Below are 20192 nucleotides of genomic sequence, written 5' to 3'. Positions count from 1 at the left end.
AATTGCCTACTCCTTATTTTAAGTTTCTATTGCTTATTACAGGGAGAGGAATCCGACAATGGTTAAGGAGAAGCAGGCAGACCAGATGATGGATGCGGATAGGTTACGTACGTGTCCGTAGCCAGGTGCTGCACCGTTTTTGTTCCTCCATAGAGTAAAAATGTTCCCACATCTGTCAGACTAAAACTACACACATTCGTTTTCCCTCTGCACCTAATCCTGTCTTTTTCTGCTCTTCTACTAGCCATCAGAGCACATCACTTCATCCCTTTTTCAAAGTTCCCCAGAGAGAAGTGTTAGAGAGAGGAAAGTGAAATGAGAAATTCCCGTTGCCACCTAATTGCATGGCCAAATCGATCCTGTAATAGATTCCTTCTCTCTGACATCCAGTCTCACTGACAGCACTATCAGACAGACAAATCAGAACACCAAGCGCCTGTATGTGAGTGTGTGTGTGTGTCCGTGTGTGTGTCTGTGCACACGCCGGCTCTTCAACCGTGGCAGGTTTTGGAGGTCCGATTGCTTAGAAATGAAAGAAAGGCAGATTGAGGTTCCTGAATGTTTCTAAGATAGGCGGCAATTCAATACTGAGCTGGGAGGAAAAAGATGGATGGGACAAGAATGAATATTTACAGTAATCTTGGGTAAACACATGACTGTGGGATGGAAGAGAGAGGGAGATCAAAACTGTGATTAAAGTATGTTCCTTTTGCATACCAGCAGAGGGAACACAGATGCCATCACCCTTTTTCAGAATGTTTTACATGTGTGTGACGTTTGTTGAGTACAAGCAGAGGACCTGCAATTCCCACTTCAGCTGGACGCACAAACTTCATTCTAAAAAAAACCCTGTTTCCCAGTGACTGACCTCCCTTCTCTTTCTATTAACACAAACAGCAGCAAACCAGATCAACAAACAGAAGGTGTAAACCCCTTCAAATAAATGGCGGCAGCCATTGTTTCTTCGTTCCCCTGCCTGCTGTCATCGTTCCTCCTGCCTGTTGGATTTCAATAAGAGGATAAAGTCCCCCCTCTGGGGCAAGCTCCTTGAGTGAAATCCATGGAAAGGATAGAGACTTGCACTCCTCCTGTCTCCTTTGGCCCGTGACAGAAAGCCCCTCTTCCTCCCCGCAGAGCAAGGTGGGAGAAAATTGTCTGCGTAAAAACCGGTCAAAGTGCAAAGGATGAAACAAACTGTTTGGTCCTTCAGACAAATAAAGCAGTGGACATAGAATAAGACTCTGTCCAACAACCCTGCAACCTGTGTGTGTCTGACAACAGGATGTAAACTAGGGATGTACGGTATTTCCCTGCCTGATGAGTTATTGGCTGATAATGACAATATTTTCATCATTAAGATGATAAAAGCATTCTATAAAAATATCATGAGCTAGCCTACATATTCCAACACTAGGTGGCGCAATCATCGTGACAAACCTTTAAAAACTTAGAACTGCACTTTTACGCTAACACAAAGATGATATGCAGTGGATGCAGCCCAACACTGTTTGCAGATAATGGCTTATTAGTTCCTGTGATATATGACAATTATAGTCAGCTGGCCCCCTATATAGGAAACACTGCTGGGATATTTGCATTTACCCTGATTTACCTCCGCATTTAAATGTTCCGCTCGGCTGGGTTTAGGAAATAAGCACTGAGCCTTTATTACATTTGGTGCATGAACTCTGGTCTCCAGGGTGAAAGATGGGGGGCTGACGGTCAGTAAGCACCTTCCAGTGCATCATTTTAGCGGCTCTGTTCAGTGGCCTTAAACGGATCGAGACTCTGTGGATATATAGAACTTTATAGAACAGAGTGCAGCATGAGAACAACCACACTGCCAAACAGAGAAGATGGATCCTTTGTTGTCAGAATTCTGTAAAAAGAAGCACTTATATTGGCCTCAGATTCCAAAGCCCCCACCAATGTGGGGCAGCAAAGGCTTAGTGTGATGGAGATGATGCCAAAAGATTCTCCTGTGTTTGGATGTGCTCACGCTCAGACCAAGAACCTGGAATGTGGACAGGCTGCAGAATTTACTGGCATCTGAGAGTGAGGATAGTGGAACAAGGAACACTGAGGGACAAAGGAATGAGGACATTAGTCCACCTGAGGTATAGGTTTTTGGTTTTCATTTTACTTATTTTGAACATAGAAAATAAGATAGGGCACAATATCTGCTTGTAGCATCAAATGTAATTAACATAAACCAAATTAACTACCGAAAACCACAAAACACAGAAGCATAATCATCCATATTCAAAAAGGAGTAACAAGGAGCAAAGCTTAATTCATTCTTTGGTTTCACCAAAGGTTTGGTTTTCTTACATTTGCTTTTGTGAAGTAAATAAATCCCTTTAATTATATTTTCTTTCCCTCTGACTGAACATGCGGTTTCCTAGTAACTGATTATTTTTTGCTGTGAACATGGTCGGTGCCATTTGTCCCCTGAGTTTAAGTAGCCTTGATTGCAGAAACAGCAGTCCTGTATGGTACCTGTAGCTAGCTTTGTCTAGTATCCTGATTGCTCTTTTCTATAGAATGTATGGAAATTAAAGGGAATTCCAATAATTGTGGCCCCAGATCTCTGTAGGTCAGATATGGTTATACAAGAGCACAATGGATTGAACCTGATTTGCTTTGCATAATACTGCAACTGTAAATGTGTATGTGAGGCTTCCAATTAAGATTTTCATCAATTATAATTCCCAGATGTTCACTTGCAGTCATCCTTTTATTATCCACAGCATTTATTTGAACATTTGCTTGCAAGTTTACCACAATTCCCTAATAACCTTATTTTTGTGTTGCATGGATTTAATGATAATTTATTTCTATCAAACCGCAATTTTAATTTGCACATTTCTGAATTTATAAGCTCAATAACACTGTTTAAATCAAAGGATATTGGTACCTTCTGCAAACAAAAGCGGTTCTGAACCATTACATATGTCATTAATGTATAATACAAACATTTTGGGGCCCACCGACCCCTGGGGAACAAAACAGGCAGTATCCTGTTGAAGCGATGGTCTAATTAGATCAATTGTTTTCTGTTTGCTGAGTAACGACTAACCCAACTTAAAACTACACTTCTTATTCCATAAAGTTCAAGTTTCTTTAAAATAATAATTTATGATTGATTGTGTCAAAGGCGTTTTTTAAGTCAATAAAGGATCAATATTGGTTGTCATTAAGTATATTATATTTATCTATAAAATTGTATAGTCTATTATTGAAAAGTTTTTCCAGAATCTTAGAGAAACTATGGCACTCTGTTTTAGTGGAGTCAAATATCACACACAAATATCCCCTTTCGGGGTCACGGGAGGGGCACATTTCGGTTGAGGGCAGGTCCTGGATGAGGGGTCCTATATGAGCATTTGTGAGTTTACTACCTTGCTCAAGGGTACCTCGGCATTGCTCTGCAGGTGTTATAGCACCTTCCGCTACTACCAGAACACCTTCCAGGTTTTGTCCAGACAGGGACTCGAACCTAGAGCCCTCCGCTTCTCAGCCCAGTCTCCAATAGACTGAGCTGCTACGACCCAAGGACACAAATCCTTCCGTTAGATTCCTGCCGTTGACTCTGTTCAGCACGACATGTGGTGTTGGAAATGTCAGGAGAGTTTCCTCTGTATGATGGAGATGCCTGAGCTGGTGTCTGGTTTAGCTCCATTACCTCCGTCATCTGGTGACACAAACTTCAGTTGTGTCCATAAACCTCCCTCTTCAGGGGCTTTAACAAACACTTAAAGCTGCCAAGTGTGTGCGGACAGGAATCCCGGGGCCAGACAGAATGAAACAGTACGCTCCCCTCGTATTTTATCCCACGTCTGTTCTGCGTCATTGTGAGTGTGATGGAGCTGAGAGGAGCGCGTCAAACTGAAGAACTGTCATGAGATGAATTAATGCATTCAAGATGCTCCGTTAAGAGGCTGCAGAGAGCTGCGCACTTCACTGCTAAAGTGAGGACTGTGACACCTCTGCTTGCTGGGGGCAGAGGTTAAAACTCAGCCTTTGATTTATGCGTCTGTTTGCGAGTTCTTGCAGATCTGTCTCAGCAAAGTCAACACACGCTGACTCTGAGCTTTGCATCACAGTCGGGAATGCCTTAAATATGCACTTCAAAACAAAGAAGAATGATAAACTAACTGGAGACTTTCTAATTTACAAAATTACTAATTAGCCTCTTCCAATCTATTCTTTTCAGTCTTTAGCGGATCTGATGTTTTGCATTTTTTGAGTGTCATGAATTTCAAACCTAGTTACAGCTGATTCACCAAGGAAATCAAGAAAGGACAGACTGCAGACAGGTGCAATTTCACAAAGAAATACCAGCTTATCACACTTGATAGAACATTAAATAGGCAGTCTGGATCAAACTTGTAATCAGCAAACACACAAATTCACATTATAAAGCAAGAATGACCCAGTGAGTCTTTGAACTGGTCCCTCGTGCATTGCACAGCTGGTCTGCAGGAGCTGACTGCATATCAAAATCTATGTATCGATGGACAGCTCCCACTGTCTCAAAATGATGGACAGCTTTCAGATTTTTCTGTCACTCCATCAAAAGAAATCTGTCACTGCCAAAATATATTAAGTCAGTCTGCACCCTGTCCATGTGTGCAACCTTCAGGTGATTTCATTTATGCCTGTCAGACACATGCACACTAAATTAAGTTTTAAAACTTCAGGCCAAACATTATTTCAACTTTTTGAAGTTTGGTTATACGGCGTGATAAATGAATGTCAGCGAGAGGGGGAGGCACTAAGCAGCATAATTATGAGCACTTTTGTCATTCTTTTTTGTATCCATACCTTTATTACCTTCTGTCACTCTGAATAAAGACCAGGGGACTCTTTACTGATGGAGACGCAGAGAGATCAATCCCCAATAAAACAAGCTGTATTAGTTTATAAATCAAGGCTACAGTCTTTGCTTCTGGCTGCTCAATAAGCATACATCAGCTCGAGTGGGATGAGCTGCCTCCTGGCTGCAGCTGGCGATAGATAATAAGGACACATGACCCTTTAAATACACACTGAGCTGGGAGCTGAAACAAAATAAACACACACACACGCACAATCATACTTCTATCTTTGTGAGGGCTTACATCCCCAGCCTGACCCAACCAATACAGACTCTTGAACTTGTGAGGACCAGGTAAAAATTTCCCCAAAATGTCCTCACTTTGCAGGAGAAATATGAAATTCACCACTACGCTTGTACAAGAACACACATTCACACACAGGCACACAAACTATACGCCGACATTACAAAATGCCCGTTTTGTCTCTGAAACTTGGCCTTTATTCTATCATATAAATCTACTTTGGATGTTCGGAGGGCTCCAGATGAACAATACATTTGACTTGTTGCTGAAGGCTAATGGTGCACAGTGTTACCATTACAAAAAGTAATGGCTGTTTAAAATGGCTCCACTAGAGGTGATATTTTGAATCTACAGCTGAGTTGTGGCTAAGCTTGACCACTTAAATTGACTGTAGTGCAAAGTGGAGAAAGAACCTGTTCATTTAAGCAGGTAACAACATATTGCAGTAAAATATATATTTGCATTATTTACATTCATTACACCTATTTACTATATTAAAGAGATGCAAATATACATTCTAATAACTATGAGCCGTTGTTAGCTGCACCGCATTGTGCTCCTAAGTTAAATGAGGAAACACACAGCTCACATTTATAGCCTACACTATTGATTGCAAAATTTGGTAAAAATCTGCAGTGGACAAAGTTGCTTCAGGAAGAAGGTTCTGGAATTGATTCCAGCCATTACACTTTGCATGATCTTGCCTTGCCAGTGTAGTTTTTCTCTCTAGCTGCACCACTTTCCTCCCACAGTCCAATAATGTGAACATAAAGTTGATTGAAGACTCAAAATTGCCCCTAGGTGTGAGTGATGGACGGGTGACCTGTCCGTGGTGAAGACCAGAATAATCTCCAAAACTTCAAGTTTCAATAATCAAATCTTACATTTGAAAGAAGAATCTTTCAGAGAACAGCTGGTTCATTAGGTCTGCACTGATTGATTACCGCTCCCATTTCCACTCAATTATGTCCTTCTTCTGTAACTGAATGCACCTACATGAATGACGTTAAAAGATATGAATTATGCATCAGTCATGCACAGATTACATTAACCTCCATTTGTCATCTGAAAAAAGCCACATTTCAACAGAGAAAATCCCTCAAAACACTGACAAGTTAAGAATCTTTTTAACTTTAGTGAGACGTTTTTCATTATCTGCTACTTAACAATGCAATTAAACATGTAAAGCACTTAAAATGGTTGAATTGAATATCATGACTAAAGTAGGACAAGCACTCATACAGGTACAGTGTACACACTGGCAATAGTTCATCATTTTTAACCTTTTGAATCAACTCTTCATGTTTCCATCCAGAGGCATATTATTTCCTTAATTACATATGTGAAATTGAAATCAGGAGCGGACCAACATTCCCAGCTCCTCGGCTACAGCAACTCCTCTCTCATCTGGCTCGACATGAAGCGCAACTCAATTACGGATGCCGCATTTGATCCAAGAGCCAGCTACTCTTCCTGCGGCTTAAATGTGAGTTTTAGCCTGATCAATGAAGTTGTCAGAATTAGCTCAAGCAGATTCCATCGGGCAAATTCTGCGATTTTATTGTACAGTTGCATTTGATGGTGGGGGTCAGCCAAAGTTCAGACCTCAATCCAGCCCCAGGGTAACAGTTTCACACCATGCTCTTCTCCAGAATTGACCCAGTTGTGCTATCTCTACATGCTGAATTCAATGACTGGATTAAGTCTATCCATGGGACACGCGCGCGCGCGTGTGTGTGTCTACATACGCGTGTGTGTGCATGTGTGCCATTCCACCAGTGTGACTAACAAGCTTGGCTGCTGCAGTCTGGCACATTGAGAGACACCTACTGCTAGTTAAAGCCTTTCGTACCCTGGGGTCATCGGCTCAGTTTCTGCTCTGGTGCTGCTCATATGAGAAAATAGAGTGATAGTGCGACAGAGATATACACATATGGTCGCACTTAATCTATATGGAAAATAACAACTGGAAAAATACCCCTTGTGACCTGAATTTGATGTATTTCAAGTTAAGATTGATGAGAGAATTAACCCAATATTGTAGGGTAAAATATAAGGCTCATTTTGTTTCGATATAAATGGCTTTTTTTCCCCCTTCTATACTTTTGTTACCAGTAAATTCTTTGTTACAGATAAACTATCACACTAGGGATCAAATCGATCAGGAATCATTTTTCCAGATGATCAGAAGAGTCTTCAAACTGAAGAACCCCAGCAACAATTTTAAATGTCTCAATTTGAGAGGCAATTAAATGGAAATCGTAGTCAAAAGAGTGAGGCCTTAATTTGGAACATATTTCAAGTCATCCTCCATCCTTTCTAATCCTCCTGGTACTGATAGATTCTTATATAAATGACTGATCTCCTACACAACAGTTCCACCACATATATGATTGAATTATGTACACAGCTGTACAAGCTCCTGTACATATGGATAAATAAACTGCCATTTAATAAGCACTGTGATAATTAATCTTGAACCCTAAATAACCCCCCTCCCCCCTCCTCATTTAATCCACTAGGGATGATCTATCTCCGCCTCCTAAAATGTGCTTTCATTTGTGACAAGTCTGCTCTTCAATCCCGGCCTGTGATGTCTTATCTGGGCCATGTCGTGCTATACATATCCTTTAATGACTAATTCAGTCTCTTGGTTACGTACTAAAATAGAACATGCACATGTGAGGGAGCGGAGAAATCAATTGAAATGTTGCATCGTCTGACAGGACTGTGTTCGAGGAGACAAAAAAGAGCGAGATCAGACGCCGTTGCTCGCTTTTGTTTTTACTGAGTGAGAGAGCGCGTGGTGCTGAGACAGGCGGAGGATCTATGTATGTATGCAGGGTGCCGGTACGTTGGGGAATTTTTTCCTTTTTTTCCACCCCTTCGCCCATCTTTGATCACGTCCCGGCTTTGAAGTAATTCTCGGGGAAGGGAGGGGAATAAAAGCCAAGCAGAAGTCACGGCAAGTTCACGTTGCAAGTAGAACTCACAAAAAGTGAAATCTGCATAATTTATTCTTTAAACTGTTCAAATGCGAGGAGATGACGGGATCTCTGGGTGCCTGACAACCCATCCGGCTTGACAAATGCAATTAAGCATGCTCCCTCTCCACATTTGTTCTTAATTACAGTTTGCACTGCAACAACATGAGAGCATCTAAATGCTTATGAAGTGATATATTTAAATATAAACAGTAAGTAAGTGATATACAGAACATCTCGGTAAACACAAGCAGCATTGTGGAGCGCACAAACATACAAGTTAATTTAATCTTCTTTACCGCTTCCTCAGAACACCCACAGTGGTCTGAGGAGGCTTTGTTGGTTTAGTGTCCTGTTTTTATTCTTTTTGCTCCAGACTGGCCCTGATAAATCCCTTGAGTCTCGCGCTTTTGGTGGGATCTAGGGACGCGACCCTTTCTCTTCCGCTACGGACTCCAAGCGAATACAAAGTAAAACCAGCTCAATCAATTGTTGACAAAACACTAGTGGTTAATATGTTCTTAACCGCCTGATTCATTGTATGCGGTTGGTACAACACAAGCGATTGGAAGGACCTTTGTAAACCACTGATGCATCACAGTTGTTCAGGCTGGCATAATGGGAGGAAGTGGCAATGGGATGGATCTGATCTGCATCTGACTCAACTAAAGGTGGTGTGATGGAACAAGAGAGGTCATTAAAATGGATGCAGTTTTCATTGTTTTAAGACATTTTAAAGGTTTACCATGGAAGAATAGTACCAGCTTAAGGAGGAATCGTGACATCATAACCATTATAGCTAGCTGATTCTGTTTTAAGGTTATCAGAGAAAAGGAAAATAATTTACTGGTTTAAACAATTGTCAGTGTAGTCGAGCCACCGTCCCGATTCACTGAGTCTCACATCTACACAAGCCCAAGGATCAGCGAGCGGGTCAGTGCCAGGTGGTAGAAAGATCAAGCTGTAGCATGAGTAGGAAGATGACAAGTCTCAGCTCGTTGCAACCCGCTCCCCGACCTCCCTGGCCCACTCCAGATGGCGCCCATTTTTCATGGTGCCAAACCATTGATCCCTACGGCATGGTCACAACCAATCAGTGGCACAGCAGGGGACTGCACATGTTGTGAATACAGACGTGGCCAGCAGGATTTCATTGTGACCAATGTGATGCTGTGATGGTTGGGACTGAGTGGTGTGTCTGTCTATCTGTATCTGTGCAGGTTCCTCGTCTCAATATTTAGGGGAGGATTGGTAAACTAGCTGCAGGCTGTGAATTTCATGGCAAAGATGCCACATGACCCCCCTAAAAGATCTGAAGTTCAGAGCTCTGGAACATTTTTGTGTTGGATGCTGGTCGAAGGAGATTTGGTAGATGTAAATATAGAGAGGTTTGTGTTTGTGGTTAGAGGCTGTGCACTGACGTTGACCTGGGGAACCCTGGAGAGGTTTTTCATTTGTATAATAGACTGTTATCAGCTGGTGCCACAGTTGGATGTCTTATTCACCACAAATCTTAAAACAAAACATTGAGGCCTTTTTTGTTGTTCTTTTGTTGTTAATTAGTCAAGCCTGTTTGGGTATCTCGCTTTCATTTATGTGGCACGGAAATCTGTTCACCCTTCACTTGTTCTTTTGATGAATGAAATTTGCAGAATGTTTTTACACCACCTTGCCTCACTGGTCACTGCTTGTCAAGCGTTACTCAACAGTTTTTCCTCCACGAAAACTGGAAGGTAACACCAAACTTCATCTTTGTTTTCAATAACAGGACTTTATCTCCAGATCAGATAGATGGAAATCGGAGGAAAATGTAAGTGAGCGGTGGGTTGACAGCAGCAACACACGGAGGGTATTTGTCAAGACACATATTCCTTGGGTATGCTTAACAATTGTAATATTCATCTACATGCCATTCACAATGCATGATCTACACTGATTTATTTAGAAAAAATACAATGAATTTAAAAAGAGATCGGACAGGTCCATTTGCACTTTCATGTCTTCTTACAGATGTTTCCATTTATTTCAGAAGGCAACAGTGGAAAGCACGACAAAGTGTGATGAAATGGAGAGGTATCAGCATACTCTTTGGAGAACCTACATGTCCTTTACTATTTCCATGTCTGTTGATTCTAAGTAAAGTGGGATTAAAATAATCTGACAACCGTTTCCATATATAGTACAAAAACACACACACACACACACATGCACACAAACCCAAACCCAATTAGGCCTAAAGGGCTGTGCTTGTTAAACTAAAACCATCGTTTTCTGAAATGTCACAGTGTCTCCCTGCAGTGTGGCCCATCTGTAAACAGCTCTGTCGCTGATGCCAGCCTGAGCCCCCCCGGTGTGTCTTACTGTGTGGGTTAGAGTTTGTTTTGTGAGAGAAAAATGTTGTCTTTTGGACTCACACTAAGTTGCCCATACTCTAGCCCTTTTGTGCGTGTGTGTGTGTGTGTGTGTGTGTGTGTGTGTGTGTGTTTAAAGACCATATTGCCAGGTGGTCTGGCGTGGTTTGCATCTACGCCTGGGTGTGGGTGTGATTTGAATGCTGTTTGACTTCACATCCTCCCTCCTTCCCTCTGGCTCTCTTTCTCTGTGTGCAACATCTTATTTGTCTGACTGACAGGCTGCAGGATATGTGCTGTAACCATTCTCCGACTGTTGTCATTCTCTAATTGAAGATGTGTTAAGAGAAACTTTTTTTCGGGTTGTTTATACCAGAATGTCACTTTACATTAGCACAGCAGTGCCCATGAATTGTTCAATTACAGGAAAAAATGTTATAGGATGAAAAATCTTGGCAGCAATTTGGCATTTAAATGTGTAAATGAAATTATATTTTAAAAAAGACCAAACTTAAATACTAGTTGAAAAAAATTTATGATGCATTTTTGAACACAAAGTCAGGCTCTGAAATTGTTTTCTTTTTTAAATCTTTGGATAATGGCACATGTAGCAAGAAATTGTCTTATTTTCTTTTGGGTTTGTTATTTTATGCTAAAGTCTGACGTGTCAATGAATGTGTCGTAAACAGATAATCTTGTGGGGATGGGACTCCTCTTTACAACTTCAGTTTAGCAAACTTGGTGACAAAAAATTGCAAACACACAGATCCCACAGATAAATGGACTGGAATTCCATTATTCATAGTTCTTCAAAAAAAATTAAAAACCTCAAACAAGGCTATTATGCAGACAGTGGTAACAACACCAGTGGGGCTGTATTACAATTAAAGTAATGTGAAAATGATGTGCGTGTGTGTGTCTTTATAAAGAAATATAGACATTAGCCTAAAGTAGTGGGGGTTTCAATGAACTAGATTTTATTGCAATTGTCCAACAGGACACTTGAACAAGACAACTCTACTGTACAAATAACAGCATGAAAAATGTTCTAATCTGCAAGATATTTGGAAAAAAATTGGCATTTACAATCAGGCAGCATCCATAGAGTCCAGCTGGTGGTGAGAGCCATCTCTGTGCCTCCACTAAGGCTTTACTAGAGTTTAGATCTATGTAATATTAAATTCTGACAACTATTACAAAAAGCACAACACAAAGTACAATGTTAAACCATAAAATATTGATTATTTTACATAATTAAAATCACTAAAACCTGCTGTTGTTCTCCGTCCCAACCAGGCAGACATAGTATTTAAAAAGATTTGGGTCATTGGCTCAGACACTCACCTCACTGTTTCTTCTGTACTGTCCAAAGATGCTCCAACGGAAACTTAAGAGACTTTTAATAACAATGCCTGTTTGAATCCTGGAACAATGAACAAGTATTTTGCATTTTGGAGCTGACGCTGCAGTAAAAAGTCACGGTTCTGCGCAAAGGACCAAACTCAACTCAACTGTGAAATCTACATTTGAGAGGGAGGAAAATAGGAAGGGAAGCTGGAAAGGAAAGAAGGTGGAAAAATGATTAACTAAAATGCTAAATGAATGCAGCTTGTGATGCGTATTCTTTTGAACATAGTGGGTAGGAAAAAAAAGTGACGCGTATTCTTTTGAACATAGTGGGTAGGAAAAAAAAGTAGAAATAAAATAACCAGTTTTGCCTTCAAGAATGAGTTTTTAACCATTGTTATTTTGGTCCACGTCCTTCTCTCTAGTTTGTGATGAATATATGACACTTGTTTTTCACATCCCACATTGTTGTAGTGTGCTGTGTGTGTGTGTGTGTGTGTGTGTGTGTGTGGAGGGGGGCCTTGACCAGCAGCATGACAGGGAGTGAACAGATGAAGAAAAAAAGAGAAAGAACTGTGACAGCTATGAAATAAGCACCTAAACCCAGTTTATCTTCTGGCATGCTGATTGCGATGCAGCTGTAATTGCAGCTGGAACCTCGCTAACAAGTGTGACAGGATGAATAGTAATCAGCCGTACAAGGACATCTGGTTCTAGAGTGGGGGCGATGGGCACTGAGAAGTCTCAAAAGCATTTTTCTAAAGAGCTGAAAGCATAGCTGAATAGACGGAAGGGTTTTGTGCCCATGCGCATCACATGCTGAAGCACTGAGTTACTTAGCAGTTTATTTAGCTGTTAGCAGCTCTCTATATGAGTCCCCTATTCCCAGCATATTTAAAGGCATTTAACGGTGTTTTTTGAGTGATACTCCATTGTTGCTTGCCTGCCTGACAGTGTTGAGTCAGTGAATGCAGCATCATTTCAGAGAGGGGGAACAGTTTATCTGAGCACCTTGGACTTGTAGATAACAGATTTGCAGATTACTGTCATGTGCAGCCGCGCGTCTGCCCTGACACCAGACCCGTACGCGGCAAGGTGGATTTTCATGAAGGTGTGGTGTGTGTACTATAGCTTTTCAACTGAGTGGTGCTTCCAGAGATAATTCATATCTGAGTGTTGGGGATCAAACCGCTACCCAGCCAGCCGAGGTTATCTGCCTGACCGAGGCGAGCCTCCAGGACGGCAGGTGGCACGCCGCTGATACACAGAAATACATACCTTCATGCATGCCTAATCAGATCCACTCACTCTGCTCTTGTATGGAGGCATACTGTATATACATGGCTTTTCATCTTTTTTTAGTTTCTTCCAGGTATATAAATAAAGGGGGGGAACCGGACTGGAAAACTCACCAATGCACGAGCCATCGATTTCCTCGTAGCCAACGCTGCAGACGCATCTTCCCAAGGGAACCAGCCAGTCTCCATCGGCACCACAGAACAGCTTGGGTGTGTCTCTTTCTTCAGCGTGTTGGATGCACTCCCCCCTCACCTCCACCAGTGAGGAGGAGTCGACACGAGGCACCGTGTCGGGAAAAGAAGCCAGGTTCCTCAGCGTGAAGGGACACTTCTTGTAATAAACCCTCACTGACACCAAAGCGATGCAGGCACCGATGTCCTGGAAAGCCAGATAGAAGCCCTTCCTGGTCATGGGTCCCATCTCCCGCACTTCAGTGTTGAGTTTCAGGATCCGATCGCCGAGGTCCATCTGGGTAAAGCTCTCGTCGGCTGCGATGGTGTCGATTTTAGTGTACTGCGCGGGCCTGAATTTCACACCGTGAGCCTCGTCGGTCTCGTGATAGAAGAGATTGAATGTTTCCTTGCAAGTGCCAGACACCCAGGGGATGGAGTTGCAGTCGCGTAGGGTGAAGCGGAGCTCCACGTAAATCTTTTGGGCGGCCTGTCGAGGGATCCAGTTTGAACGAAGCCAGTTGTTCTGATTGGGCTCCATCACGTTGCACACTTGGAAAGTATGGATGGGCCGGTTGTGCTCATCCATCTCTGTGATAGCATCCCACTGAACAGGAAACAAGGAAAAGAGAGACGGTGGATCAAACAAAATTACAACATTGAAATTACAATCAAAAAAGAGCAAATGTTCCCTCACAAAGAGAACTGCTGTCACAACCAAGCTGTTACGCTCCTGTTAAATGGCGATAATTACATATAGAGGATACACGATCATTTAAAAAGCATAAAAGAAGTTTGGTGAGGAATAAAAAGCATTTGGCAATACATTTCAGGGAGGTCTAAATGTATGCCTAATTTTCCAAATCATGGCAGCCAAAAAGACAATCTTCTCTTCCTCTTTTGCTCCCATCAACTCTTTCGCAGCTTTTCTCCCAGTGGTGTCAGACTCCAGCTGTCTCCTCATCAGCTTTGCAACTCCTGGGTCACATGATCAGGGCATGTGGGAGCTCTCCAGGGTCAAGGGGTTACCTGTCCCCATGTTGACGGGAGAGAAGTTAATGGGGGTTTTTAGCCTCCTGGTCCTGCAGAGCTCAGCTTTTATTAGAATGGGGACTGGCTACTTGGATGATCCTCCAGGAACCTGCAGGAATCAAATTACCTGCCCGAGGAGGAAGAAAAGCTCTGAAATCACTTTGCTTGCAGTGTTGCAGCCATACCTGCACTCTCCCCCTTATTCTATAAAAGCTAGCCACAAATTACAAACCATTTTGTCACACATGGTTGGAGTATGACGACCTAAACTGCTAGATCCTTTTGTATTTGCATGAAAAGCCCTATAACATAAATCTATAGTGGACCACAGATAAGCTACAACAACCCTCCATATCTGAGCGGTTGAAATGCCCCTCTGCACTCTCGGACGTCCGTCTCCTGAGTCGAACACTACAAACAATCCTACATTCAAACGCAAGAGATGGATTTGGGTGGTGAGTTTATAACATACATGGAAACACATTCATCTACTGTAGCTATTGTTCTGTATTTAATTGTGACCTATCTACACACACACACGCGCGCTCACACACAGGCCTCCTATTCTGCGGTCTGGGAGGAGAGATCCCAATTCTAATTAATTACTAACAGCTTCTTTATAGGCAAATGCATAACTGTTTGTTTTAACTCACCAATAAACTATTTGCCTGATAAGCTCGCACATTTAAAAATCTGTTTTGCATTCGGCTCAACATGAGAGCAATAATAAAAACCGTGTTGCCATTTCAATCATCCAAAGTCGATATGTTTTAATGTCTCCCTCTCAAGGTGTGTCTGTATGCTTTAGAAAACTGATTGGATTGTGACGGTTGTCATCGTACAACAAAGCCTCTCCCGGGAAAAGGATTTTTATTTATCTAGTTTTTAAGGAATGTTGCTAAAGTATTGTCACTAGGCAATCACAACAGCTGTTTACTTGCAGATTATATGATCGAAGCCTGATTTGCTCCATCTCTAAAACTGGAGATCTAAAGGCGGTATGTTCCAACCACGGAAAGATCTTATAAGTGTTGCTTTTAAATATGAAGATGAAAGATGATGCATATGAATAAACTAAGTCCACCCAGCGCTACAGTGTGGCAGATTGAAGGCAATTCAGTCCCCGGTAAAAACAAATTACTAATATCCAACCACCGATACGGAGGTAATTGAGATCCACTATTATACACTTTAACATGAAGAGAATTGCAGGCTGGAAGTCGGGACTCCCCCTACTGGCAGCACAGGTCATTACACAAATCCTTGCTCTCCATGCAGGGCAGCTCAGTGGTTGACGCCTCTGCTGGTTTGAATCGCAGTTTTGGGTGGCTTTGTATGTCCTCCCCATGCATGGGTGGATGTTCTCCAGGTACAGAAACAATGGTGGATGGAGTCCCTGGCAGCTGCTTTCTAATGCTACTCTAAACGCCCCACAACAATGAACACGAAGCCTTGTCCATGTGGGGGAATGTCACAGCTGTCATCAGTGTAAATCCAGCATACTGCAAAATACACATAGATTTAACCTCAAAAGATCGAATGCATGAATTCCTTCAACTTTTTTTTCCATTTTCTTTTAACAGTGGAAACAGAGAGATAATCCAGCATTGAAGGGTTAACCTTCCTTTTTGGCTTCTACCTAATTGGACAACAATGCCGCTGATTTATGCTGCTCTGATACTGATGAGCTGAAGTTTCCTTCAACGACGGGTTAACCAAGGTTTTCAACAGCAAGGTCAGATGCCGTTTATTACAGGACATTTTTTACAGCCGTTTTTGGATGGATTTGGGATCTAATATCGTGACATAAAAGTGAAGGCATTTCTCTTATTGGACTATATTCTTTAATACAATAAGTAATGCATGAAGGACATGGAGACAGATGGAGCTGATAGCAGAGATGAAAAGAGAACAGCATATTCGCTTCCAAGCAGAGATGGAAAAGAAGAAAAGTTGAGACACAAATAAAAAGGCTCAAACTCTTTTTAGATAAAGTGTGACACAGAGATGCAAAGATGGGTGTGAAACCAAGGGACAAAAGTCCTACCATGTCCTAACACCCTACCCCCATGCTAAATGAACATCTAGCATCACAAACTTCCAACTTCCAGGACTCAAAATTCATGTCATCTAGCAAACAATATCAAGCAATAATACTAACCGGGCTGCTTTGACGGCATTGCCTTTTTTGCACCCTTCAGCACTGTTTTACACAAATAATCTCTGTTAATTACTTTGAATTGACATCAAAACTAGTCCCTCAACTACGGAACACACCAAACTGGCAGGAGTGGAATCATGGTCTTTGAATGTGACCCAAGTTCTTTTAAAAGAGAATTCTTTAGCTAAAGCCGTGCCAGGCACCTCACCTTGCCATCTACCCTGAACATACATAATTGAAAATCGGTCTGAAAATGAGGTTGATTGATTGCAGCCTGAAACCAAAGGTCTTAAAGCCGATCCCTCACACACGAGAGAGAGAGAGAGAGAGCCAGTCGTTTTACTGGCCACTCGCCCAAAGGTGGTATCCTTTCATTAAAATGGCGGAAATCCAGCGCCCTATTGAAAGCGTCACTTTTAACTACGGTGCCATAACCTGCTCAACCCGACCTCGACCGGAATTAAACATTTAGCAATCCCAAACGGTTCTGCCACTCTGCTGGTTCTGAGGTTATAAAGAAAAGATTTAATCACAATTTAAAAGCCAAATGTCCCTCCACATGAATGAGAGTGTGTTATGGCCGACTATAAAAGAATTACTTAATAATCATATTACTGACAGTAACGAGATGGGCAGGTTAAAGAGCTGAGCTAAGGTTTACGAGGCAGACAGGAAGAGTCTATGAAAACCTTTGTCCTCGCAAGTGTCTGGCCACATATTGTACGTGCAAGGGTGAAATGAATGTGGTGGATCATCCTGATACAGTGAAAAGATCTGCTGACAAGAAGGACCGCTTAAACATTTAGGCACATTAATAAAAAGTAAAAAAGAAAAAAAGCCTGAAAACACACAAAATGATGGTTTGCTGGCCATGAAACCAGGTCATGCTTCTATCGGGCAGCAACCATTAATGCAACTGTGAAGAGGACCTCTCAGCGCCCGTTTTAGCTTCATATTCATTTTCCTGGGCTGCGCCAGAAAACACACACTGACTGATCGTGACAGTGACAGAATTTCTATCATTTTCCAACAAAGCACCACGGCAGCGGATTTGAATTGAGCACAAAAAACGACCTCTTTTTCAGGGGCTGCAAGTTAACAACCTCAGAAATATATTTGTAGTTTCTAATGCATGAAAAAACCTCCCTTTCAATCAATAACTCACTGCTCACTGACACCCTTTTATCATCTGCCTTTCCTTCTCTGCCGCCACGTTGAGGCCACTTGGGTGGTTTTTCACATGTCCATCTTGATCCCTTTTCATTTCATCATTCTGAATCCCATTTTTACTAGATGATCAGATGGTAGATGTGTTATTCCAAATATTCCTTGTTTTTTATCATTTTAATCAAATTAGATGTCCAGTGGACATATTTGCCACCGTGAACTCTTCAACACTCACCCCATTTATCTTTTGATTTTGTTCCATCTTTCCTTCCGACCCATCTCTGCTCCTCTGCTTTTTTAATCCACTGCCTCATGTCTAAGTTAGCTGTTTCCCTTCTCCTTCCTCGTGCACTTTTGTCTTGCAAGAGTGTGTGTTTGTGCATGATGAAACTGTCACTGGGATTGAGAGATTCTTATTTAATTCCACAGTGTTCATTTTCCACGGATGAAAAACCTCTGTGAGTGTGTGTGTGTGCGTTCTTTGAACGGATGAGCCAGATGACAGTTATTTGACAGCGTTAAAAAAGGATACACACAATAAGAGTAAAACCCTTAAAGCAGCGAAATGACATATTAGAGAAAAATGTGTAAAATCTTAATTAATTTATGATTGAGAATGAACGCTCGCTGCAAATAAAGACTGTTAGATGTGTGAATAAAGTCTCCTCTGATCAACCCCTGCGTCTGGTGCTGGTGTGTGTTTCATCACACAGCCGTGCATTGTGTGTGTGTGTGTGTGTGTCTATAGAAAGCTCATTAGGGACAAACAGGGATTAACTTGGGGGATTTCGTCAATACCTGGCAACCTGGGCCCAGTCATTGTGTTTAACCGAGTGCCAACAAGATGATCTATATATCGATTAGAGAATCATGGAAATCGATTCTCCTTGTGTGCTTTTTGTACCTTTTTGAATGGGCACATTGAGGGTGTTGGAAAATCTTTAATGTGATGGTAATAATTCTAACCTGCCGTCAGAGTGCAGGACCTCATTTCCTGGATTTAGTGTGACTGAGCTCGATTCCTTCATCAGCGCTGTTTGTTGTCTTCGGAGGATCCGTCATTTTAACCAAACCAACGCAGCTCTGCCACTGAGATAAGCTGAAATGATGATGCAATCGGAACTATTCAATTACAGAAAAATGCAACAGGTATTGAACCACGGGGAGGAAACCAGATGTCTGGAGAAAATTCAGCAGTGTTTTTTTTTTCTTCTCACTGAGATGCCAGAACTACTTGAACTCAAGGTGAGACCATAGCATGAATATTTCATTCAATTAATCTGGAGTTATCATTCTGGCCCAGACCTGCGACCCAGATGGGAAACAGTAGCTCAGAGGGCATTACGTGTTTCATCCGTGCTTTCCAGTCATTGATACAGTGGTTTCCATGCTGCTGCACACAAGAGATATCAAAAATTTAGCTTCAGAAAACAGAACCATTTTAATATGCCATTGATGTGTGCTATATGTACACCAATGGGGCCCCCTACCAGATCAGCAAATGCTCAAAATGGGCATTTAGTCTCTCATCTGACAGAGTGTAACATCCTATGATGTGAACTTGCAAGTTTTTTTAATTGTTTCTGTCCAATAGTGATGGAAAATGAGTCCAAAGGATCCATTTCTGAGGGAATATGTTACTGTGGACACTGGCCTTAATATGTCAACAGATTTTCCAAAAAGAGAGAAATACAGCATACGTACACACACACACACACACACACACACACACACACACACACACACGCACACGCACACACACTCTCAAAGACTTAAAAAGCAAAAGCTTTGTGCTAACTTTAGCAGGTTTGTTCCTGCGCTAGATAAACAAAAGTCTTTTTTATACCGACAAAATACTGTATCATTGCTCCAATCGGTTTGAAAATGAACATCAGTGCAGATTTTTATATATTCGTGACTTTCTTGTTGCTATTTATGACATTCTTTGTGCACATGCATTTGTAACTGGTACATCTTGATTTCTCTCTCTTCTCTCTCTCTCTCACACACACACATACACACACACACACACACGCACACACACACACACACACACACACACACACACCCTGCTGCTGCCGGCCACCAGAGCACCTCTAAATCAATAGGAACAAGTCGACGGCGGTGAGCAAATTAAATCCAAGACCATGTGCTCCTCACATTCACGCATCAATCACAGTGGACCGGGAGCCAGCAGGGTGGAGTTAGCCACCCATCTATCATCCCTGCGGTGCCCCCGCATCGTGACACTGTCATCCTGGCCTCCGTCATCCTCAAAAGACATCAAGGTGGAGTTTATCCTCTCTGTTAAGCTGTACAGTTTGGACTAATGTGAGGATCGATGTCCATGAATGCCGACTGCATTCAAAACTCAGTAAATACTCACACCTTGAATATGTCCTTACCTTCATTCTGGCCTTTTTGAGCTCTTTTCTAGATTTAACACATTTGGGAGGAGGGTTTTTCCCTCCCCCCCTATGATTTCTATATAATCCATCTGCAGTAGGTGAGGAGCCTCCGTCCTGTGCAGTTTTCTCCACAGCACAAACTGACAGCTT

General features: G+C 42.0%; 1 protein-coding gene across 1 annotated transcript in view; it reads right to left on the bottom strand.

Annotated features, from left to right (window-relative positions):
- Positions 1–20192, bottom strand: part of epha6 (eph receptor A6) — a 96927-nt gene that overhangs the window by 57249 nt on the left and 19486 nt on the right. Inside the window, exon 3 of the mRNA XM_029840020.1 lies at positions 13218–13881. Within this exon, the coding sequence (XP_029695880.1) occupies positions 13218–13881 (664 nt within the window). The remainder of the gene's footprint in view (positions 1–13217; positions 13882–20192) is intronic.

Source organism: Takifugu rubripes, chromosome 1 (genome assembly GCF_901000725.2).
Source record: "Takifugu rubripes chromosome 1, fTakRub1.2, whole genome shotgun sequence".
Classification (NCBI taxonomy): Eukaryota; Metazoa; Chordata; class Actinopteri; order Tetraodontiformes; family Tetraodontidae; genus Takifugu; species Takifugu rubripes.
This window is presented reverse-complemented; position numbering and strand designations above follow the sequence as displayed.